The sequence below is a fragment of the Zea mays genome, chromosome 5, assembly GCF_902167145.1.
Source record: "Zea mays cultivar B73 chromosome 5, Zm-B73-REFERENCE-NAM-5.0, whole genome shotgun sequence".
NCBI classification, from domain to species: Eukaryota; Viridiplantae; Streptophyta; class Magnoliopsida; order Poales; family Poaceae; genus Zea; species Zea mays.
The window spans coordinates 224,216,815-224,240,462 of record NC_050100.1 but is presented as its reverse complement, the minus strand read 5'-3'; the positions used below and the strand labels follow the sequence as shown (position 1 = coordinate 224,240,462).

General features: G+C 46.6%; 5 protein-coding genes and 1 pseudogene across 14 annotated transcripts; 2 read left to right on the top strand and 4 right to left on the bottom strand.

The window, feature by feature from the left end:
* Positions 1-845: 845 nt before the first annotated feature.
* On the bottom strand, positions 846-2,752 carry LOC111589334 (receptor-like protein 3; annotated as a pseudogene).
* A 1,687-nt stretch (positions 2,753-4,439) lies between these two features.
* Positions 4,440-5,314, bottom strand: LOC100275511 (uncharacterized). Its single transcript, NM_001149571.2, has one exon. The coding sequence runs from the start codon at positions 5,219-5,221 to the stop codon at positions 4,679-4,681; it is 543 nt and encodes a 180-aa protein (NP_001143043.2). The 5' UTR covers positions 5,222-5,314; the 3' UTR covers positions 4,440-4,678.
* Positions 5,315-5,973: 659 nt separating this feature from the next.
* On the bottom strand, positions 5,974-9,869 carry LOC100192656 (Pentatricopeptide repeat-containing protein mitochondrial). Of its 4 annotated transcripts, XM_035967672.1 has the most exons (5): positions 8,646-9,869; positions 7,957-8,133; positions 7,649-7,772; positions 7,359-7,555; positions 5,974-7,034 (listed from the first exon to the last, which is right to left on the bottom strand). In XM_035967672.1, exons 2-5 carry the CDS (start codon positions 7,963-7,965, stop codon positions 6,798-6,800), a joined length of 567 nt encoding a protein of 188 aa, XP_035823565.1. In that variant the 5' UTR covers positions 7,966-8,133; positions 8,646-9,869; the 3' UTR covers positions 5,974-6,797. The 4 variants fall into 4 exon arrangements, with proteins under 4 accessions (XP_035823565.1, XP_035823564.1, XP_035823563.1 ...); XM_035967671.1 differs by lacking the exon at positions 8,646-9,869 and having other exon boundaries at positions 5,974-7,030; positions 7,957-8,128; XM_035967670.1 differs by lacking the exon at positions 8,646-9,869 and having other exon boundaries at positions 5,974-7,030; positions 7,359-7,772; positions 7,957-8,128.
* Positions 8,283-12,587, bottom strand: LOC118472126 (pentatricopeptide repeat-containing protein At1g31430). 2 transcript variants are annotated; one of them, XM_035959342.1, is made up of 3 exons: positions 10,540-12,587; positions 9,713-9,759; positions 9,037-9,149 (listed from the first exon to the last, which is right to left on the bottom strand). In XM_035959342.1, the coding sequence occupies exon 1, from the start codon at positions 12,506-12,508 to the stop codon at positions 10,778-10,780; it is 1,731 nt and encodes a 576-aa protein (XP_035815235.1). In that variant the 5' UTR covers positions 12,509-12,587; the 3' UTR covers positions 9,037-9,149; positions 9,713-9,759; positions 10,540-10,777. The 2 variants fall into 2 exon arrangements, with proteins under 2 accessions (XP_035815236.1, XP_035815235.1); XM_035959343.1 differs by lacking the exon at positions 9,713-9,759 and having other exon boundaries at positions 8,283-9,149.
* A 66-nt stretch (positions 12,588-12,653) lies between these two features.
* Positions 12,654-16,356, top strand: LOC100285946 (uncharacterized). 6 transcript variants are annotated; one of them, XM_035968109.1, is made up of 10 exons: positions 12,664-12,789; positions 13,290-13,362; positions 13,434-13,500; positions 13,674-13,739; positions 13,951-14,044; positions 14,133-14,249; positions 14,425-14,525; positions 14,975-15,049; positions 15,132-15,224; positions 15,330-15,764. In XM_035968109.1, the coding sequence occupies exons 3-10, from the start codon at positions 13,474-13,476 to the stop codon at positions 15,597-15,599; spliced, it is 843 nt and encodes a 280-aa protein (XP_035824002.1). In that variant the 5' UTR covers positions 12,664-12,789; positions 13,290-13,362; positions 13,434-13,473; the 3' UTR covers positions 15,600-15,764. The 6 variants fall into 6 exon arrangements, with proteins under 6 accessions (XP_008643847.1, NP_001152307.2, NP_001400848.1 ...); XM_008645627.3 differs by having other exon boundaries at positions 14,392-14,525; XM_020553420.1 differs by having other exon boundaries at positions 12,667-12,789; positions 14,401-14,525.
* An 843-nt stretch (positions 16,357-17,199) lies between these two features.
* LOC103627895 (protein LUTEIN DEFICIENT 5, chloroplastic) lies at positions 17,200-22,649 on the top strand. Its single transcript, NM_001370906.1, has 16 exons — positions 17,200-17,697; positions 17,782-17,995; positions 18,088-18,159; positions 18,259-18,369; positions 18,449-18,640; positions 18,729-18,890; positions 18,986-19,081; positions 19,162-19,263; positions 19,404-19,436; positions 19,527-19,607; positions 19,688-19,770; positions 20,234-20,365; positions 21,312-21,372; positions 21,530-21,595; positions 21,667-21,894; positions 22,014-22,649. The coding sequence occupies exons 1-15, from the start codon at positions 17,390-17,392 to the stop codon at positions 21,865-21,867; spliced, it is 1,914 nt and encodes a 637-aa protein (NP_001357835.1). The 5' UTR covers positions 17,200-17,389; the 3' UTR covers positions 21,868-21,894; positions 22,014-22,649.
* The last annotated feature ends 999 nt before the right edge of the window (positions 22,650-23,648 follow it).

The following is a 23,648-nucleotide window of genomic DNA, read 5'->3' as shown; positions in this document are numbered from 1 at the left end:
TAGAGAACTGTTGGAGATTATTTCTTATGTTAACTACCTTGATTTAGGAAGTCTTTTTGAGAACAACTGGAGTTGCTATGATATCTCTACTCCAAGTTCACTAGATGACATGATACCCTACGCCTTGCTGCGGCAAATAGAATCCAAATAAGATCTTTTATTAGATAAACAATAGCGTTTGTTAGAAGAGATGATATTGAAAGTATAAGAACAACCCAAATCTTTAGATATTAAGAAAACATGATCAAATAACTAACAATATCCATATTGGACTCGCACTGGATAACTCGGGCGCCCCACAAAACCCGGCCTAGCCACCGCTCTGCCCCCGCCGCCTCAATTTTAACTGTATCCGTCACGACTGGGTGGAGATCCATCTGTGAGAGATCGAGACGTACACTGGGTGTGTGAGTGTGAGCTGCATCGATTGGATGTATGCAGATTGCAGAGTAGTAGGACGTACTGACGGCCACACATGTGCATCTTCGTCTTCCTCCGATCCACTTGTTTCTTGTCCCAACTGCACTGCAACTGCAACCCACAGGCCACAGGCAGGCAATGCATGCAAACGGATTCCTAGTTAAAATTTCATTATGTATATATCCTTAGAAAAAAATTATTATGCATTCACAAGACTAAATACACCCTCCACAATTTTGTTCTAGATTTGGCACGGATCACATGCATCCCGATTGATTGATTGATCAAACTGGCCATTGTGGAACCCCCACCATGCGTCTATTACATCGAGCTCTAATCCCTAGGCATCATTTTATGTTATTATTGTTATTCTCTACTAATCCTTAAGACGATAGTGTAGACCAGACACAATCATGCCCCCGTCTCTATCCCGACCGTCCGATTGCGTCCAACCCCACCGTCCGATTGCGATGCCATCCTCGCTCGCGAGTCGCGCCTAGCGCCAGATCCGCTCCCGCAGCCGTCTCCATCCCCGGGTTCCCCGCGAAGCTAGAGCTCGGGAACGTGCAGAACTGACCTCCTGCCGGAACAGGCCCGTCCAAGTCGTTGTTGGAGACGTTGAAGTAGGAGAGGAAGTGGAGGCTCTCTAGCGCCCTGGGGATCTCGCCCGTCAGGCGGTTGTTGGACAGGTCCAGCACCTCCAGGTTCGTGAGGTTGCCGACGGCCTGCGGAACCTCCCCGCGCAGGCTGTTCAAGCTCAGGTTGAGCTGCGTGAGTCCCTTCATGCGGTCGATCTCCGGCGGCACCACGCCGGTGAGCCCGTTGTCGCCGAGGTTCAGCAGCTTAGGGCAGTAGTTCGCCCTGTGGTACTGGAGCGACGCGGCCATGTAGACGGGCAGCGGGAACGCGGCCTGGCTCGAAGACCCACCGTCGTCGTCGTCGTCCACGGTCGTCTCGGACCTCAGCATCGGTAGATCCGCCAGCGTTGTCGGGATCTCCCCCGCGAGGCTGTTGTTGGACACGTCCAGAACGAACAGGAGGCTCAGGCCGCTGACCCAGGCCGGGATCAGGCCGGTGAGCCGGTTGCTGGACAGGAACAGCTCTCGCAGGTTCTCGAGCCCTGACACCCAGCGAAGGATTTCTCCTGACAGCGAGCAGTCCGCCAGGGATAGGACCTGGAGGCTCCGGTAGCCGTCGATCGTCTCGTCCTCCGGCATCGCCTCGCCTCTGAAGTTGGCACCGATCAGCAGAGTCGTCAGGCTCGGAGCGCTCTCGAGGACCTAGAGCGCGTTCGTGACGTTCGTGAACGAGTTGTTTGTCAGGGACAGGAACCTGAGCGACTTGAGCCTGCCGATCCTCGGCGAGAGCTAGCCGTGGAAGCCGTTGGAGGACAGTCGGAGCGCGACGAGGTCGTTGTACGAGTACAGGCTCTCAGGGACTGTGCCGGTGAAGTTGTTGTCCATGAAATCTAGAACTTTTTGCCTGGGAAAGGAGGAGAAGTCGACGCTGTTCAGGTCTCCATGGAAACCATTGCTCTGGAGAATGACGGTTCTGAGACTCGAGCACCTGCTCAGACCCGGTGACAGCTCGCCGGACATGCTGTTGTGCTCTAGGAGAAGCTCCTCCAGCCTCTCGAGCCGCCCGATAGAGTCCGGGATGCCGCCCGTGATGAGTTCGTTCTCCGCGAGGTCGAGGACGACCAGACTCCTTAGCTCGGCTAGACGCTCGGCGTTGAGCGCTCCCTGCAGACGGTTGTATGGGAAGGAGATGTGCTCGAGAGAGGTCGCGTCGTGGAACTCGTTCGGCAGAGTCCCGTGGAGTTCATTGTGGTTGGCCTTGATCACTCGTAGCGCGGAGCAACGACCGAGGTCCATGGGCACACTTCCGTTGAGTTGGTTGAAGTTGAGGTTGAGCGCCGAAAGGAACGGCGTTCTGGCGCAGATGGTGCTGGGGATCTCTCCGGTCAGGCTGTTGTTGCTCACGTTGAGAGCGACGAGGTTGGTCATGCCCGCCAGTGTGAGCGGCACGATTTGCCCTGTGAGTTGGTTGCTTGAGAGTTGAGACGTTGAGTAACTTGATAGGCTGCCCGTCGCCAGGGCCCTAAGTCCATTGGAGGATCGCAATTTGTGTTCTGTGGCATCGCACTAGCACGTTCCTAGTAATTACTTAGTAGACGTAACATTTTTTTCTCCTCAATAATAAAAAGAGTTTTTTGACTTTATCATCCTTCAAGAAAAAAAGCATAGACATAGTTATTATAATAGTCACAAGAAATATGTACAGTGGTATCAACCCTCCACCCGAAAAACATTGTCATAGACTTAAAAGTCATAGCGTACCACGTTCCTCGACCCTATCAACCAGAGAATTTTGTGACTAGTTAGTACAGCTCAACACACCAATACAAACAGTCTTTTCTTAAGACAATATCAATTTAAGATCCAATTCTAAACGATGAAGGTCATTCGTATGACATATATAAAAGAGTCACATTGTGTACACTTGTACTATTGCTGTGTATGTGATGGTGCTGAGCAGCTTGGATACTGCTATGTGTGTACACGCAGGCCAAAGAAGCCCAACAGGCCGAACGTACGTACGAACATACAAGTGGCCTTTCCAGCCAGCCCATCACATGCACATATAAAACGAAGGCCACAAGGGCCCAATTTCGCTCTCTTTTGTTGTTTACTCATCAACAACATAAAATTGTGTTATGTGCAGCTGAGGGTATGAGAAGATCCAGTGCGTGAAGCGCACATGGACATGGACATGGTACTCCCTCCTGCCTTAAACAAAAACGAATGCATATCTAGATCTCTTCGAATTCAGAACACTCGAAACTTAGCTAATTATTGTGATTCCAATTAAACAGATATCACTTGTTCGACGACATCGATCGATCGTATCCATAAAATGGCGAGAGCGTGGGCTCGACTACGGCGACCATCGTTCTCCTTCCGCCTCGGCGTCGACCCCAACGCCGTACGCGCCACCAAGGCCGTTGTGCGGGTACGCGCTCCACGCGGCGGCGGGGTAGAAGCTAAGTACGGCTCCGGTGGCGGCCCGTATCCGCCCTGCTGGACCGCGTACCAGAGACAGCCGCGGTGCTCCTGCTGCAGGCCGGCGAGCAGCAGCGCCTGGACGGCGGCCGGCGTTCGCCTCCTCCGATCCCTGGACAGCGGGCCGGGGGGCTTCGTTCATGCAGCTGCGACGTACGTGTACGTGTGCTTGTTCCGTCAACGGCGCGGCGCGTAAACGGGGCCGGGCTGGGCCCTTGGACATGGACCACGGAGATCGCCGGGCCGTCGAGGTGATTGATGTGTCGTCGGCGAAGTGACGTGACGTGACCTCACCTCACCATCCGGGGACCGGGGATAGTTTGCCAAACAAGGAACAAACAGTACGGACGTACGGGACGTTTTCCAGCGCGCACGGAGGGTTTTTTTTGTTTTTGCGTCCGTCACCAATGTCTTGCGTGGTAGAGAAACTCTATACTATATGTAAAGCATCCATTAGAATTCTTAGAGGATCGTTACAGTACGCTGCTGAAGGGAGTAGATGACGATCTGATCCTCTAATAGTGTGTTTGGTTCAAGAAATGAAGTGATTCATCTTCTTCTCACTCGTCACTTTTTTATTTAGTTTGTGGAATAGAATGAGTCGATCCATCACCACCCATTCCTCATAAGCTAATAATTAATATATACATGAGAAGTGGGTTGATTCCACCAAAATTGATGGAATTAACTTATGATGCATCATCTCATGAAGTATAGAGTGACTCCACAAACCAAATACACCATAAATGTAGGGTTCAGAACCCTTTAGAGTTTTTTGTTGGAGCTAGTCCGAGGAACAAGAACATAGAGAATTTACTGCTAATAAGGATTCAAAGACAACCAAATAAGGGCACGATAGGCGACGTGGCTAATTAACCTTTGGCCATGGCACGATAGAGCCGCTATTGTTTTCTCTTGGGACAATTCTAATAAATTATTTTAAAGATAGAAGCTGAATTAAAGTTAAGGCATCAAGACCTTTTTTAACAGAAACACTTCGTCGTCCAACAAACACACAACCAACCAATATTTGCTCAGTTCCTGCTAATCCCAGATCACTACAGTACTACACGTGCGGACATCACCACTGACACACTACACAACGCAAAAGCTCCATCCGCTGCTCTGCTCTCCGCCGGTCGCTCAGTACCCGAACCTCAAAAGCTCCATCCGCTGCTCTACTCTCCGCCGGTCGCTCAGTACCCGAACCATCCGCCGCCGTAGGCGTCATCGAGGCCGTTGTGTGGGTACGCGCCCCACGCGGTGGCGGGGTAGGAAGCCACGTACGGCTCTGGCGGCGGGCCGTACCCACCCTGCTGGAGCGCGTACCAGGGACGGCCGTGCTGCTGCTGCTGTTGCAGACCGGCGGCGAGCAGCAGCGCCTGGGCCTGGGCCTGAGCCTGAGCCTGGACGGCGGCGTTCGCCTCCTCCCTGCCGCTGCTGCCGCCGTTGGCCGCTGCGGGCTTGGGGAAGACGATGTCGACGCTCTTCCCCGTGGCCTCGCGCAGGCGGCGGCGCAGCCTCTCCGGGTCCGCCGTGGCCACCAGCGCCAGTTCGCCCTTGGTGTCCAGCGCCGACTGGTCCAGCGACTGGATGCCCTCGCACCGGAGCGTCAGTTTGTTGACCGCGGCGCGGATCTTGGGGACGCAGCCGTCGCAGCGGCAGTGCATCGCCACCTTCAGCACGAACGCCGTCGCCTTGGGCGCGTCGGCGCCGCTGCGGCCGCTCTTCTTGCCCATTGATCGGCCTGGCCTGAGTGTCGGTGCTCTGGCTGTGGCTGAGACGGCGAACGAGTGTCTGCTGTGTGCGAGAGAGGATGGCTGGGTGTGTGTAGCGAGAGGACAGCGATGGCCGGCTGTTTTATAGACCTAGTGGCCGGGCTTCGTTCTGGGGAAGATTCGCCGTTGGCTGCGTCGTCCGTCGTCGTGTGACCGTGTCAGTCAACGCGACGCGCGCGTAAACGGGGCTGGGCTGGTTTGGACGACGGAGGGCGCCGCGCCGGGCCGTCGAGGTGATTGATGTGAGAGCGTGCTGTGACCATTCAGTTTCCAAGGCGACCTGACCTGACCTGACCAATCGGGGCTAGACGAGACGACGGCTAGTTTGCCAAACAAGGAACAAACAGTTACGTACGTACGGCGCGTATAGTACCAATGCGCACGGTCCAGGCACCCTTTTTTAGAGCACATTTGAGGGTTGGTATTATAAACGTAGTCAAATTTTAAATAGTTTGATCGAAAAGCACATTCTTTTTTAGAGCTAAGTCCCCCTCTTTTTTTTGATTGGGTCGGTGTGTGTGTGGACTGCGCAGGGTGGGGAGAAACTGAGATCCAAATCCAACCACCTCCAAACGCCAGCAGTGCAAGAGCACGAGGTGGACGACCAAGATCAAGACCAGACCAGATCGGGCGAAGACTCAAGACTTATACAATCTGATTGGATGACCACACGTTCATACGCAGGTTGGCGCCGTCCTGACCAGCCAGATACGATAATTTTAAGCATCATATAGATGGATGCATGTTAATAATATCAAAATGACTTATTTTGTATGCACCATGTAGACTATGACTCACACATACAATCAACCAAACATAATCTCAAATAAAGTCAATACATACGATGATCTAAGATAAAAGGGTGCGGATAACCAATCAAGGTGGATACAAACTGAAACTATTCTATATTTTTTTGTGGTGATTCCCTCCTTGACTTGCGTGGTTGACGCGCTGCTACACACCCGACTTCCGCGTCACTTCACGGCTTCGCCCCACTTTGCACTAGTACGGTGCCGCGTTGCTGTTGTCCCAACCTATAGACGACGCGTTTGGGATCTCAGGACTGCATTGCGTGATGATAATTTAAGGTAGTGTTTGGTTCGGTGTCAACGAGGGATGAGACGGGATCAACCCTGGGTTGACCCCGTCCCTTATTTTTTGAGGGATAGTCCCATCCACCATTTTTGAACAATATTTTTTGACCCTGACTGTGGACCTCCAAACCAAACGCGGGTCAAATTAAAATGATCCCATCCTATCTCTCTTCATCCTTCCTCGTCCCTCCATCCAAACACACCCTAAGCTTTTAGGTACCCGTAAGTAAGCCTTATCAATTTATGATTAGTAAATGTTAAAACCCTCATATTTGGCATATAAAACCTAGGACTAAATTTAACCCCGGGCCCAAACGCGTCCAAAATATCAAACACCCATCTAACTCGACAGAGAGAGAGAGAGGGAGAGAGGGAGGGAGAGAGAGAGAGGGAGAGAGAGAGGGCGCGGACTGCTTCGTTTTATACACAGCATGAGGCGGGGTTCATAGGTGGTGGTGGTACAACATGGCCAACGTCCCGGTGATGTCCGATGCAGCCCACACACCGAACGTGCTGACAGGCGCCGCCCAGCGGTACCGGCAACGCTCCGAAGGCGCCGTCGTCTCGCTCCATGCCTCCGCCTCCTCCTCTGGCGCCGGCGCCGGCGGGGCGCTCGGGATCGGGACGGTTGTAGGGAAGGTGCCCGCGCCATCTCGCCGCCAGCCACCAGCAGCCTCTGCCTGAAAGTAACGTTCATTCATTCGGCATTTCGGCTGAGAAATGATATAATATACTCATCAATCTGTCTTATCGCAGAAAGTGAGTTCAAGTCAGCAAGCAAAATATCCTCGTTGGCAGATTACCTAACCTAACCAATTCGGCACCTTGACTAAATATAACGCCAAAACTTTCATGGCCTACGTAGTATAGTACAGACAGAAGGATATATAGGAAGAGAGAGAGAGAAAAAAAGAGTAACGGAACGTGTGTGTGTGGACTGGTGCCCAGAAGTAGTAACACAGCACAATCTGTTTTCAGAACAAAATGGATCGCTGCAGTCGTACCTGACCCTGACCAGACAGAGTGGTTTGCCGCCCAGGCGATGGGACGCTCGCTTCTTCGGCTATCCTCACACGCTTCTTCTTCGTCGCCTCTTGCAGCAGGCAGCAGAGCTTCGCTGGGTCCATGTCAATTCCGCCCGTCACTTCCACCCTCACCTCTCCCGCCTCTGCCTCTGCTGAAACATCAGCTCTCTCCACCCCTGTACCTCCACTTTCAATGACGCAGCCAGCCAGCCAGACAGCAGGCGTGTAGTAGTAGTAGTACACAGTACACGACAAAAGCACATACATACCTTGCGAGAGGCTCATCATCTCCTTCACCGCGTCCTTCATCTTCTTGACACAGCCATTGCATTGGCAGTGCATGTCCAGCTTCAGAACGTACGTCTTTGAGCCACCAGCAGCCTTGCATTGTCCCTACAACACAACACACACTGCATGAAGAACCGATATGATCACGGCCTGTTGTGTCCTCTGCCACACGGCTAGGCATGAGCCTCAAGCATCCGATCCGATTTCGGTCAGAATCCTGGCCTGGCCGGTGAGCTGTCTTGCCAGGACACGATCCAACTCCTACATGCAGAGAAGAAGAAAAATTTACCTTTCCCATGATCACTTATGCCCCTGCCTTTGAGGTTGCTCTCCAACTCTAGTTTGGTACTTCATTCAAGACAGTATATAGCCAGGAAGGATGCCACCATATTTTATACTCAGAGCAAAAGTTAGCTTTCCAGTGGTTGGCCACCACACCACCTCCCCTGACAACTGACATCCTGTACTGGTGAATGTAAAGCTATATTAAGTCAGCACGGATCATACTTAATCTGACTTATTACGACGACACATGAAGTACCCGAAAAAAAGCGGTATGTACTATATAGGGACAGAAAAATATATGACAACTATTGCATTCATGTAGGTTTGAATTTGTGTGCCTACCACGATCGTAATGTATGTACGGGTTTGTTTCTGAATTCCCATGTATTGTTTTAAAATGTAATCGATAAAGAAAAGACTGGAGGTTTGCCAACTTGGTTACCAACTTAAGGCCCTGTTTATTTCCTTCTATATTACATAAGTTAGATCATGATAGAAGAGTAGTAGGGTAAAATATTACTTTGAGATCACAAATAACCTGCTATCTAATGTTAGCTTATTTATAGTCCTAAAATAATATTTTATCTTTCTATACTTCCACCATAATCCAACTTATATAATCTAGTAGCGAAACAAACACACACTAAGCCTAGTCGTCTTTACAATTCCAAGCACAAAAAGAATCAAACCCACCGTAACCGCACAGCTCCACGCACGAAATAAACACCTGAACCTGACCAACCAAGCCATCATCCTCGGGGCTAGATCCAAAGGCCCGACGACATTGCCTTCTCCAGGTCCTCTTCTTCACTGATCCATGGCTTTTCACCACATAACTCCACTCCAAGAGGTTCCGTTCCAAAGAAAAGATTGCTTCCATGCCCAGACGCTTCTTCTACAGAGTAGAGCAGTCCACCCACAAACTCCAAGAGAGAACCACCTGACACAAGTAGCCAAGGGAGGGACGGAAGCTAGTATCGAGTCACCACCCCTTGCAACCAGTAACTATAACCCACACACCACAGCTCACCGGCTGATTCTTTCCGGTATGCTGGCCACCTGCCTCAAATCTAGCAACTTTTGTTCCAACTTCCAACAAAAGTCTACTCTCCATTCAATAGATGATTTCCCCCCAAATTTTTGCGCTAGCCCTGTTATCTTCTGTAGCAAAATCGCCATACCCTTACAAGCTACATTCTGAAAGAGTAGCAGATTTATTAGTTTCCAAATACCCTAAAGGACAGCATAAATAAAGATATCTATTAGTTGTTACTAACAACTTTTTTACTAAGCCCTAAATTACCAACAGAACCACAAAAGTAAACATATTTGCTACTAACAACTTTTTATTAAGCCATAAATTACCAATAGAAACATAATCAGAAACACAAAAGTAAACATATTTGCTACTAACAACTTCTTTTTACTAAGCCATAAATTACCAACAGAAACATAATCAGAAGCACAAAAGTAAACATATTTGCCACTAACAACTTTTTACTAAGCCATAAATTACCAGAAGAAACATAATCAGAATCACAAACAGTACCCACCGCCTGAGAAATACTAAGCCATATCTGTTTGGTTACCACACACAAAAAACAGATGATGAGTGATTTCTCTCAGAACAAAAGAGACAAGAAACATCATCTATCTTTCTTCTTTTAGCTAAATTATCTCTAGTCAAAACTCTATTTTGAGAAAGCGAAGCAATGAAAGAAATGAACTTTAGGATGGATTTTAAGGATCATAAACCTGACCTGTAAACTGGAATTATATATACCGCTGAAAGTTGAAGTTAATAATCCTATATAAAGAATGACAAGTACATTCCATTAGAAGTGAATTGCCAAATCATAGATTCATAGTATCCTCTTCAACTGAAAAAATAATGGTTGAAGCTAGCTGAACTATTTCCATCCACATTTGCCGCTTAGATTCATCTACTGCTCTTCTAAGGTCCATTTGGTTGAGTGAGATGGGATGGAGCCGATCCATTCTGCTTTTGGTTGGAGAGCAAACGGAGCGGTCAGGGTGGAACGGCTCTAAATCAGGAATATTCCCACCGGATTTGGAACAAGCTCGCTCCAAAAAACGGTGGAATCCTACCGTTCAACTTCTCCCTATCTCTTTGCGGTGGGTCCAAACAGAAAATGGAACGATTCTACTCCGCTCTCAGAATCTGGAATGCAGCTGCTCCACCCTCTAAATCTGGAATGGAACCGCTCCACTCCCCTGGCTCTCCAACCAAACGGGCCCTAAAAGAGCATCTCAGAGCTTACAGCTCTTTCACCAGTCTTTCTCTATTCTGCCATCTCATTCCCAGAAGTCATAAGATCAGTTGCACAAGTGCCTGATTAATTGTAATCCTTGCAGTGAATTCAAGACAAATCTAGGTTAGCAGCTGCGCCAGGAAAACAGAGATTAACCTACCATATCAGAAGCTGACTACCAGAGCTTGTACACAAGATTTGAAAATGCATCACCATTGACCTATATGTTTCCTTTCAAAACTTAGCCTAACATTGGAACTAACACCCCTACTTTATATTTTCAGCGAATACTCAGAGTGATGAATGGCAAGTACCATATGTACAATGGTTGGTGACACCTTCTGTTGGGGTTTCAGGAAGTGAGTTTATCAAGGAAAATGCTAGAGCAGCTGTCTCTCGATATTCCAAGCAGCCTTCTCCCAATGCATCCTGAAAAAAATCCAATGCCTTGGACATCTTCAGGCATCCAATCAATCACCTTTCCCTGAGGGTGGAGCTCGGAAGTATCAGTAATTACAATCTGATAAACAGTATCATTCGATGTGAGTTCTACTAGGTACATCTGTGCTCAGATTTGTGCTTTATAGCTTTTCTCGCCCTTGCAGATAGCTCTTTCCTCTTCTCATCAGAAAATAAGCCAGATAAGGTCAGCTTTTCAGGCTTGTAGGTAGCATCTAATCCGAGAATTTGCCTCTCTACAAGCTTCCTAATCTTGTTATTTCCATGGATCTTGCAAGCTGTCAGAAGAGATGACCATATCACAAGATTTGCTTTGAAAGGCATATTCTGGATAAAGTTGTAAGCATCATCAAGACGTCCAGCTCTTCCAAGAAGATCAGCCATGCAAGCGTGATGCTTGACATCTGGTTTGACACCGTACTTGTCCAGCATTGATGAGAACATCTTACACCCTTGTTCGACCAAGTTACTGCGACTGCATGCGCACAGGATTCCCACAAATGTGATGTCATCAGGTTGGAGCCCCAGGCTTTCCATTTTATCAAAAAGTGAGATAGCTTTCTCACCATAACCATGGTGAGCGAGTCCATGTATCATAGCATTGAACAACTCCACAGTCTTGAATTCATCAGTGATTCCACGAAACACATCCATAGCTGTCTGTATGCACCCATGTTTTGCATATATGTGCACGAAGCTGGTGGCAACTCTTGCATTTCTGCTAACCAATCCATTCTGGTTCATACGATAATGGAGCCTCTTTACAAGGCTAATAGCATCATTCTGGGCACAAGCTGAAAGCACGGTGACGACCGTCATCTCATCAGCCTCAAGTCCTGCCGCTTCCATCTCCTCGAACAACCCAAGTGCCTCCTTGTATCTACCTGCCTGCACATATCCACCGACCAAAACTGTCCACGCAACCAAGTCCTTATTGGGCATCTCATCAAACAACTTCCGAGCCATGCCGATCTCCCCAACCCTAGCATACCCTGATACCATCACACTCCAAACTCTCACGTCCTTCACCTTCTCCCCAAACAAATCAAATGTTTTCCTGGCGAGGTGCACTGCACCACACTTGACATACATGTCCACTAACCCAATCACCACCTCTCCAGAGTCGAGCAATCTATGCCTCAATGTCCTGCTGGCAAACCCATGCGCAGCTTTGGCCACCATGAAATCGCCTAGCCCAGCACAGGCACCCAGCAACGCTCTGATGGTCCACTCGTCCAGCCGGAACCCTCCCTCCACCATGTTCCTGAACACCACCAACGCGCGTTCAACGCGTCCCGACTGCACGTACGAACCGATCAGGGTGTTGAACGACACGGTGTCCCTGGTCGGCATTTCGTCGAACAGCTTGCACGCGAGGGCGTGGAGACCGAACGCGGCATAGAAATGGAGGAGCGAATTGGCGGCGAAGACGTCGGAGGCGAATCCCGACTTTAGGAGGAAGGCGTGGATGCAGAGTCCGGGGGAAGGGGACTCGAGGCGGGAGCAGGCTGCGAGAACCGCGGAGAGGGAGCGGGAGTCGGGAACAGCCCCCTCCTCCTGGGAAGCGGTGGCGCCGGTTGTGGCGGGGTGGTGGTCGCGGAGCACGCGGAGGAAGAGGCGGAGCGAGGCAAGCGGATGGCCGGCGCGGAGGTGCGGGCGGAGGAGGTGTGAGGCCGCGGCGGGGGGCAGCGGGAGGCCCAAGAGCAGGAGCTGCGCGTGCGCCTGAAGCGAGGGGCGGTGGCGGAGGGAGGCGAGCAGGGAGAGGTGGAGGAAACCGCCGGGCGCGGCGGCGATGGCGCGGCCGGCATGGCGGCGCAAGGGCATGGGCAAACGACGGGGAGGCCTCCGCCGACCGCGTGGGTGTTCCGGCGTTTGAATCGGTGGAGGCGTGAACGTGCGACGAAGGCGTAACTGAGGAATACGTATCCGGTGAGCTTTAGGAGATGCAACGAGGCCCGGGCGCCCGGCCCATCGAGTATAGCAGTCGATGGCCCATCGAGTATAGCAGACGAAGTTGTAGTTGCTCTCCTCCGAGAACCCTCGCCGCCGCCACCCACCGGAGCTCCGGTTTGCAGTTCTTCGCTGAAGGCCATGGATCACGACAGGTATGGGGCGCTGAGCCGTTTCTCCAGCAGCATCACCTATCCACCTCCTTCGCGATAGTTTAAGCGCCAAAGAGAGTTAGGCCCCTTGGAAACAATCTAGTTTTTAAGGATCCAATTTCTAGAAACTAGTTTATAAAAAAAACTGGTTAATGGTGTTTGGAACCATCTCAATTTCAAACTGATTTTAGCTAGAGGAGACTAGGGGCTTGATTGGAAGCACCTTGGTTTATATAAATTGAGGTGGTTCCAAACATACCGGTTTATAACTCAGTATATAGAAATTGGATTCTCAGTTTTTTAAAAACCAAGAAGCTGGTCACTCCTGGCTAAAAAATAAAAGCAGTTTCTTAGAAACTGAGTTTCTTCCAAACAGGACCTAGTTTTTTTGTTTTGAAGAAACTAAGAATCCAGATTCTATAAATTAGGGTATAAGCTGGTGTGTTTGGAACCACCTCAGTTTTCATAAACCAGTTTTTTAAAAACTGGATGCTTCCAAACAGGCCCTTACATGGTGATTGGTGATGGTGGTGATTGAACCTTGTTACTTGTTAGCAACTGGCAAGAGTGATTGCGGTAGTGATTGCAAATTTTCTCTTTTTATTATTTTAGTTTCATGTACGGTTCATGCTAATTGCTAACTACAGATTGAATTTGCCGAGCACGTCGGCTATTTCGCTGGAGGTGATGGGCCACCAGCTACATATTTCACAGGTGACGAGAACTAGAGTAGCAAGATGAATCTTGCCTCTTAAAAAAAGTTTCTTTTAAGAAAAAATAATTGGGCTTTGGATTAGGAGGTGGATCAACTTCATCTTCTATTCAAGCTGTAGCGGCCATACTTAATGGTGGGTGATCTGAATTTTCTTTTGTTTCTGGAATTACAGGATCCAAACTCCAAGCACCATGGGACCACGGTCTGGGATGCATCAATGGTGTTTGTCAAGTTTTTGGTAATTTCTTTGAGTTCCAGGCCTTCCTGCACAAGTTGATGTGGGTAAATCTAATCATGTGAACAAAAATATATTTGTTGAAACTGTCTCTGATCACATCCATCGTACACAAACTTTGGGCCGTTGGCACCTTCGAAGTTTATTTGCTGGGAATGCCAGCTTACTTTTATTGTCATCATCATGATTGGCATTGTTATGTTGATCTGTACAGGAAAAGAATAGCAGAAAAGGTCGCTTTTGTCCGTCCAAACTAAAAGGAAAGAGAGTGATTGAATTGGGAGCTGGCTGCGGTCTAGCTGGGTTCGGTAGGTTGAATTCAACTATCCATCCAATGTATTTCTGGATCCTAGTCCTATCGGCGTTCACTTTTAAAATTGTTTGCTTCTCCTTTAGGAATGGCCTTGTTGGGTGGTGATGTTACAACAACTGACCAAGCCGAGGTGCTCCCACTGCTTATGAGAAATGTTGAACGGAACAGATCTTGGATCTCACAATCGAACCCCGACTCAGGTTTTGTTAAGAGAACCATCTATTATGCCATTCCTAGTTCTGTTTCATTAGTTCTCACAGCTGTAGTTTTAGATATAATCATATGGTATTGTAGTTTTTGAAATAAATACATAGGGATTATGTTAAGTAAATTGTTCTTTAGTTCTGACAGATATATTGGCAAACACAAAAACAGATTCCGTTGGCTCAATTACAGTTGCAGAATTGGACTGGGGGAACAAAGAACATATCAAGGCCGTTGAACCTCCATTTGATTACATTGTAGGAACTGACGTTGTAAGTTTTGCGGCGTCTTGAATCTTTTCCGATCATTACCTCTCAAATAGCAGATCGTACTTTCTGATCATGCAAGCTTTCACACATCACTATTTTCAGTTAATGTTTGGTACATTATTTAGTGAAATTTTACTGTCACGGCAAACACATAGTTAGACACGTAACCTTGCTCTGAAACATTTGTTTTGCTTCAAATTTTATTTTTAATCTTGTCATATTTTGTACACACTTCAAATTCAGTTATAGCTCTGTCATCTTTGTTACACAGTAGACAAAGCAGCAAAGCATTGTGCTTCCAAGATTTCATAAATTAGAAGCATACCAAACCGTTTCGAATTTCGATCCATGGAGCAGATGTTTAGTAGCATAGCTGTAGTCGAGTGTAACAGGATCGATGGTTTAGTGATAACAGAGTGACTTAATTTCTCCTTCATCTGTACATGTTCAAGGTTTATTCGGAGCATCTGTTGCAACCTCTAATGGAGACGATTACTGCATTATCTGGTCCTAAAACAAAAATATTGGTAGCCTCTGTCCCCCTTTCCAGAGATTATTTCTGCAAAGCAGTTGTTTGAGAACTACTGAACCGTTGCTCGCTATCCACAGCTAGGGTACGAGATCCGTTCGACAACTGTCCATGAGAAGATGATGGAAATGTGGAAAAGCAATTTCATTGTGAAAACGGTCTCTAGATCGAAGGTATGGAAATGTGGAAAAGTAATTTAAGATAACCCAAGTCTTGTATTCATGTCTGCATCAGTTCCGGGGCTTATATATATGCTTACAATGTGTATTCTGAGACAGATGGATGTGAAATATCAGCATCCTAGCATACATCTCTACATGATGGACCTGAAGGCACCATTGATCCCTGAGGTTGAGGCTGCCGACAATGGGAACTACGAGGAAGAGGTTGAGGTTGCTGTGAATCAAGAGGAAGACGAAGATCCTGGAGTGAAGAGCGAATCTTGTTCCGGCTCGTCACCAGAGGCTAAGAGCGGCAGTCTGGATGATTGGGAAATCAGAAGGTGTGGGGCTATGGCTGCAAGGCTTCTGAAGGATGTGAAACTGTAAACATGAATCCTAGAGATCGTTTTCCCCCCTTGTCAGAGAACTCTAGAGCTCCTTTATGTTGTTGTCCTTGATAGTTGTTGTACTGCCCATGGCAGTCTATGTTATTGTATCTTATTGCATCAGTGGATATTGATACCATTCCAAAAGAAAAAGGAAGTTTCTCTATCTCTCTCTCTGATAGATGTCAGGACAACACGGCTAATGAGTCAGGTAACGAGTTCAATTGTTCTGAAACTGGCTGCTCTAGTTGTCTTATATATAAAAACAAATTTTGTGGTTACAGATAAGAGGGGCTCTTGCTTGCACCGGCGCCTGGCGGTAGAAACAAGGTAAATGATGGGGTGAAAAACAAGGGCAGCTGTGGTTGGTTTGTGTTTATGACAGGTTGTTCGTTTTGTATTAAAGCCAATTATTTAGACTGCTGCAGCTACAATTTATATGGACAAAATACTGTAAAAGAATTATAGCCAAACGAACAGTTAAGGAAATAGAAGCTGGTACGAAAGCCAAACGAACAGTTAAGGAATGGGAGGCTTTCACTTTTCACCGCGGCGACGCCGGGCTTGGGTTTTGGCGGCAAGAGGACCGAGATGACCGTTGTTTGCCAATCGGTTGAACATGACGCTTGTTTCTGGTTGGGCTGCGAGATTGCAATACTGCCAATTGACGCCTTGACGGGCTGCGAGATTGCAGTTGGTACCATGATATTTATGGAATATTTAAAATTTCATTCTAACTTAAAGTTTTTATTTATGACTAGATTTGCACATATATACTTAATACCTCCTCCGTTTCGTTTTAGTTGTCGCTGGATAGTGCAAAATTGAACTATTCAACAACAACTAAAAAGAAACGGAGGGAGTATCATAGTTTAAGATGTTGTCTCCAAACATGTATGGCTAAGAGTGATGTAAAAAATACTAGAATTATGTCACGATATCTTAAAACCGTAGTATTCCAAAACCATGGTTTTGAAATAATTTACTTCCAAACACACCTTGAGATGTGGATGTGGTGAAGTCGACAAAACTAGGTTTTACCAATATCACGGTACTTTTGAGGTAAAAAAGCTTTGGTCTAGATCAAAGTTTTTAGCTTGTATGTAGCTAGAGTCTTCTTTTTTCCTACACTATAACTGAAATACTTTGTCTCTAAAGAAACGTTAAATTAGGCTGATGTAAAATGTACTATAATTCTGTTATGTCATATAATAATCTGTGATATTATAAACTGCAGTTTTAAAAAACATCTAGTTCCCAAACAGGTCTTACCAACTGCTACCGGTGCTGACAGCAACCGAGTGCAAGATGCCGTGGAGCAGGGACGACAGATTCCGTCAGAGAAGCCAAACAGACGGCATCCCTCTCCTCACGTCCTCCGCGCAGTGCTTTCAGCTCAGGAAAAAAATTTGCTGCAGCCCGGCTACAAACCAGGCTGTTTGCAGCCCCTCACAAAAATGAGGATAGGTCCCACCCGCAGGTCAATAACACAACTAAAACGTTATCTGGTGGACCTACAGGTGGGGTCTATCCTTATTTTTGTGAGGGGCTGCAAACAGCCTGGTTTGCAGCCGGGCTGCAACAAATTTTTTTTCCTTCAGCTCTGTTTCGTCGTGTCTTGTCCCGCCCGGGCTCTCGTCGGTCTCGGACCGGTACGCAACAAACGGGGGGAGCACCCGACTCCACGTCCTCTTCCACCACCACCACCACCGCCTCATCCCCCACCACCGAGCAGCACAGCACAGGGCACTGCCCGATTCCACCCCTGCAGCCTCTCGCTGCCCACTTTCCATGTCACTGCACCACTGCCGCGCTGCCACGACGCCCGCCATGCCCGCCACCGGCCTCTCGTCCGCGGGCGCTTCCCCGTTCCGCCTGCCCGCCTCCAGCTCCTCCGCCCAGGGCCACCTCCGTCTCTCCCCCCCTGCTGCCACTGCCAGTGCCACCGCCTGCCGCCGCCGCTTGCTTCTCCGCTGCGCCGCCTCTTCTGGCGGTGGCGGCGGCAGCGGCTCCGACCCGGTCCTAGAGGAGCAGCGGCGCCGCCAGGCCGAGCTCGCCGCGCGCATTGCGTCCGGCGAGTTCACCGTGCAAGGCCCCGGGTCAGCTGCCGCCCATTTTCCTCCTCATCCTCCCTCATTTTTTACCACTGGTATTGATGCCCGGGACCGTCTCGAATTTACTAGGTGGATTGCGCCTCTCGTGGGGAGGCTCTCCAAGCTGGGCCCGCCGGGGGAGCTCGCCGCCGCGCTGCTCACCAGGGTAGCGGGCGCTGGCGGCCCGGAGATCCCGCAGGCAGTGGGGTCGATCAACGCGGTCGTGGGCCAGGCCTTCTTCGTGCCCCTGTACGACCTCTTCCTCACCTACGGCGGCATCTTTCGCCTCAACTTTGGCCCTAAGGTGAGCGCCCACACTCGATCAATCAATCAACCAGTTACTACTAGCGTGCTCTTGATGAGGGTAAATTAACAGAGGTTCTGTGTTCCTTTCAGTCGTTTCTTATTGTCTCCGATCCGGCTATCGCTAAGCACATCCTGAGGGAGAACTCCAAAGCTTATTCCAAGGTATGGTTATCAACTTATCATTATCATTCTGGGCCCTCGGAAGGATGATTTTCAGTGAACTGATGCGAACATGCCGTTTGGTTGTTATGGTTGATGCAGGGAATTCTTGCTGAGATATTGGAGTTTGTGATGGGCACAGGTTTGATCCCAGCTGATGGGGAGATTTGGCGTGTTCGGAGGCGTGCTATCGTCCCCGCACTGCATCAGAAGGTCCGACATATCTGCTTGTTGTGGTCTACTACTGTGTTGGTTTCTTTGTTTACTCACCTCAAGTCTGCTCGCTCTGCAGTATGTGACTGCGATGATTGGTCTCTTTGGGGAAGCTTCACAACGGCTCTGCGAGAAATTGGACAAGGCAGCAGTGGATGGGGAGGACATGGAGATGGAGTCGCTGTTCTCTCGACTCACACTGGATGTCATCGGGAAGGCGGTGTTCAATTATGATTTTGACTCATTATCTTATGATAACGGGATAGTCGAGGTTATTCATTCAAGTTTTCCTCTTTCCAGTTTCATTTATCTATTATTCTTCGTTCCTGAAACCTTTTCCATTGTGGAACCATGATCAGGCAGTGTATGTAACACTAAGGGAAGCAGAGATGCGTAGCACTTCTCCTATACCAACATGGGAAATACCCATTTGGAAGGACATTTCCCCACGGCAGAAGAAGGTCAACGAAGCTCTCAAGTTGATAAATAGTACTCTCGATGAACTAATTGCCATCTGCAAGGTACATCATCGTTTCTAACACTTCCATCGTGCTGTTGTACATGTTTGGGTTTACATAAAACATGGCAGTGATATTGCCTAACGTTCTTAACGCAGAGACTTGTAGAGCAAGAAGATCTTCAGTTTCATGAGGAATACATGAACGAGCAAGACCCAAGTATTCTTCACTTCCTTTTGGCATCTGGAGATGATGTATGATGTAACATGTAAATAAGTTCTTTTATTTATTTCAGCTTGCTCATCCTCATGTAGCTTCAATCCATCTGTCATAGGTCTCCAGCAAGCAACTCCGTGATGATTTGATGACCATGCTCATTGCTGGTCATGAGACTTCAGCAGCTGTCTTGACATGGACATTTTATCTTCTATCTAAGGTATGCTATATCAGTATCCAAAACTCACTTCTGTAGTAACTTATAATATCAAATGCAGTGGTGTTCCTTTAGAGTGTCTTCATAGCTTATAAGCAGTAATATTAAGCTACTTACATTCTTATCCAATTGGTACCCTACAGTATCCAAAGGTAATGGCCAAGCTCCAAGATGAGGTACATATATGTTTTTTCACTTCTAAGATGTTTTTTCTTCACTGCTTCCAAAAATTCATGAATGACTATTTTCACCCCAACTATCCGCAGGCTGATAGTGTTCTAGGTGATGGTTTGCCAACAATTGAGGATGTGAAGAAACTAAAGTACACGACTCGGGTTATTAATGAAGTAAGAAACTAACAATGCCGGTGCATGAAACAATTTGTTGATCATTCAACAAGAACATGACCAAATCATTTCTGTTGCAGTCATTGAGACTATATCCACAGCCGCCGGTTTTAATTCGTAGGTCACTTGAGGACGATATCCTGGGAGGGTACCCAATTGGCCGGTAAAGTTTTCTAGCAGAATTGAATATATTTAAGTCACTGGTGTCTGTAAATACTCTTTAGCATTAAGTTTATGCCACTCCTGTTGTCGGAGTTATATGAAAAAAGGGGGAGTTGCATATCATTTTATTAAGAAAAAAAGCTAGCTTTTCTATCTTCACATGTAGGTGCTGTTTAGCACCATAAAAGAGGTGGCTTAGTTACCTTGGATTTCTTCTACTTTTTGCATCATTTGTTATATTTCCTTTGAACTCCTCAGCATTTATAGCTATATTAGTTTAAACAACTATGTAGAATATGCAAGCCTACTGTTTCTTCCCAATCTTATGCGAAGTTTTTTTCCTGCTTCCCAAATCCCATTGCCTGTAGAAGTAATTTGATTTATTTGTTGCCCCAGGATATTTGTATGATGATAGCATTCATTGGTGTTACCATCTGAAACAATTTTTTCTTTATTTGTTTCAGAGGAGAAGATATTTTTATTTCTGTCTGGAATCTTCACCACTGCCCAAAGCACTGGGATGATGCAGAAGTTTTCAATCCAGAAAGATGGCCTTTGGATGGACCAAATCCAAACGAGATAAACCAAAATTTCAGGTTCCCTCTCTATCACTGCACTGGAATGCAGTTATAGTTACACTTTCTTGTCCCGTCAAGTTGTCCATACTTGAACGTTATTTTGATTGCAAGAAGCCAAGAACAGGGGAGACATTTGTTGTGCTATTTTATAACAGGAGATTGTCCCCTGAAGAAAAGTTTGACTTTTTTATTTCTATTAAGTGTTCTTTGTGTGTGGGTGCGATATGTATGGGGGGCATTGGGGGCTCTAATCCCCTTTTTTATTCTTATTAATATAATGACACACATCTCCCTGCATGTTCCGAAAAAAAACCTTGATTCTTTTTAATACTGTAAAAGCCATTATCATTCTAGAGAGATAATCAAAGCACAGCTAATTCCTATTTTGAACTTTTTTTGGGGCGTGAATCGAACTTTGCATATGAAATTCCTATTATTTGTGGAGTTTTTACATAGCAGATAACAAAATCCTATTGTAAACTGGCGTACCAGAAAACATAATTATATAAGATCAATTAGATGAATACTTTTTTATGATGCAGAAGAACTTATGGGCTTAACTGACTCTGCTGATTGAGATTTCGTGTCTCTCTATTGTCTTAGCTTAGGGTAACAAGGTGAAGTCTTTTATATTTCCTTTCAACTGTGTATCTTTCAAATAAATAACAAAAATAAGGATTGCAATCAAGGTAGTGGCATATACATTCTTACTACCTCCGTCCGGCAAAAGTAACATTCTGATTTTGTCCCAAGTCAGAGTATCCTATGTTTGACCAAGTTTACAGAGAAGATTATCAAAAAACTATGACATTAAATAGGTTTACTATGAAAATATATTTCATGAACCTAGTGATATTTATTTGGTATTATAAATATTATGGGACGGCGGAGGTAGTATTGTACCTGTGCTTACCTCCGTCATTAATTAGCGCAATGGGGTTCAAATAATCTGTTGAATTTTCAGTTACTTACCATTTGGTGGCGGACCAAGGAAATGTGTGGGTGACATGTTTGCTACTTTTGAGGTAACATTTTTATTCATTTTTTATATATCTGGTTCTTTTCTGATTTTGAGCTTTTACAAGACCAATATCTCATTTTGTTAGATTAGCAACAAGGTGACCACTATAGAAAATGCTAGATTTCAAACTCAAATAACATAGGCATACTGTGTCACTGCAGACTGTGGTGGCAACAGCAATGCTTGTCAAGCGATTTGACTTTCAGATGGCTCCAGGAGCACCTCCGGTATGTTTCAACCGGTTTCTGGTTCATTATAGTTAATAAACATGCCCCATTATTTATGAGTGATATAATAGGTTGACATGACAACTGGAGCAACGATTCACACGACTGAGGGATTAAAAATGACTGTTACTCGAAGAACAAGGCCACCAGTAATTCCAAACCTGGAGATGAAAATTATTACCGATTCACAAGAATCCACACTTTCTGCCCCATCGATGGTTGTTAGTGCTGCTTCTGTTGCTTCAGGAGAAGACCAAGGGGGCATCTCCTGATTTAAGCAGTTTCAACATAGAGAACGAGTATGTTCTTTTCATTCCGCTTGGAGTTATAATTCAATTGCTCGTCTCTTCGAATTATTTCCATGCAGTATGTGCATTTAGTGGTATTTTCTCATGTATCTTCCAAAACATTATTGTAGGCATATCCATTTATATTGCTCTGGAAGTATTTGGCTAGTTTACAGCATTTGATTACGCAAGCAGTACAAAACAGAGATAGTCTCCTGGCGTGCTACAACGAAAAACTCCAAACCCTTCCGCAGACTTGTTACCGATGGATGGCACAGCAGACTCCTATAGGTTACAGGGGGTGTGTTTGTTTACTTTCTAGATTATATATGTTGGATTATGGTGGAAGGGTAATAGGGTAAAAATCACTTTAGGACTGCAAATAAGCTAAAATAATCTAACATTGGGTAGTTTATTTCAGCTTATTTGTGATCTTAAAGTTGTATTTTACCCTATTACTCTTTCACCATAATCCAACTTATATAATCTAGAATGGAAACAAATAGGGCCTAGGTCTCCTTGCTGATACTCAAAAGCATCAAAAGCACCATGGACATATCTACATATTTACAAGAAGTTTCTGACTTCCATGCATGGATTTGTGCGCTCCTAAATCTTCAGCATGCCTTCCAACACACGAAGAACATCAGCACGGGCAATTATACCTGTTGATAGTGTTTAGAACCCCATTAGGCTTGCAACATACTCTGTGTTGTCAATGTTAATTAAGGATAATACAAATGAAGTATGTACATGCAGTTTTTTTATCTCTAGTTTGTCAGCATTCTGATACTCACATATTACTTGTTCATCCTGATTCTCAGCTGGTAATCTCACTTATTACTAATCTGTGGATCTCCATCTTGAGCATCCGAACCACAGCATCTATAGACACTAAACGTGTGCTGTTAGATTTTAACTCACTAAAAACATACATGAAAAGTAAAGTTAGGCTATACCTATATGTAAACTCTACTATAGGAACAATGCAGTCTACAGTGCAAAATAATACAAAACAATATTTTATATGACCATATAGGTGAACTGCTGGATATGGTCTTACCTATCACAGTTTTGTCAGGAAGATAGTGTTAGCTGAATCAAATTCAAGCATTAGCTGAATCCTCCTACCACTTTCTTTGGAGAAAGGTCGTTCCCAGCACGAGCAACCATCCAAATCTTGTGGGCCTCATTATTGATCCATATCTAACAAGAAACCGTTGGAAACAAACATGGAAACAATCTATGCGGCTTGAGGTTGTCTAATAGAAGAATTATAATGCAGATTACACTATTTATAGAGTGAAATTTGAGATAGACAGTGAAAAAGATAATGGAATAGGATAGCTGCCAGTGATTTCAAGTCGTCCGACTAATCGCGATTAGTCGCGATTAGTCGGACTAGTCGGTCCTGTTAACACGACTAGGGAGGCCGACCCGATCAGCTCGACTAATCGTCCGGTCGTCCGATTAGTCGTCGACTAAACGCGATTAGTCGTCCAGTTTAGGTCAGGACGATTAATTTTCCAGGGCTCCTGTTTCGACCTGTTTGGGATATGGGCTGGACGGCTGGGCCCATTAGTGTAACAGTAAAACGCACGTTAGGGTTTAGGTCACCTTCTCCCCTGTTCCGGCGGCTTTTGCTCTTCTCTCCTGTTCAGGTGGTTGTGCCTGTGCGGCGGCTCACCTCTCCCTGTCCAACACCGGTGGGTACCCTCTGCCCCCTCCTTGTTCCTCAATGTCCTCACCTGCTCACCCTTTTCCTC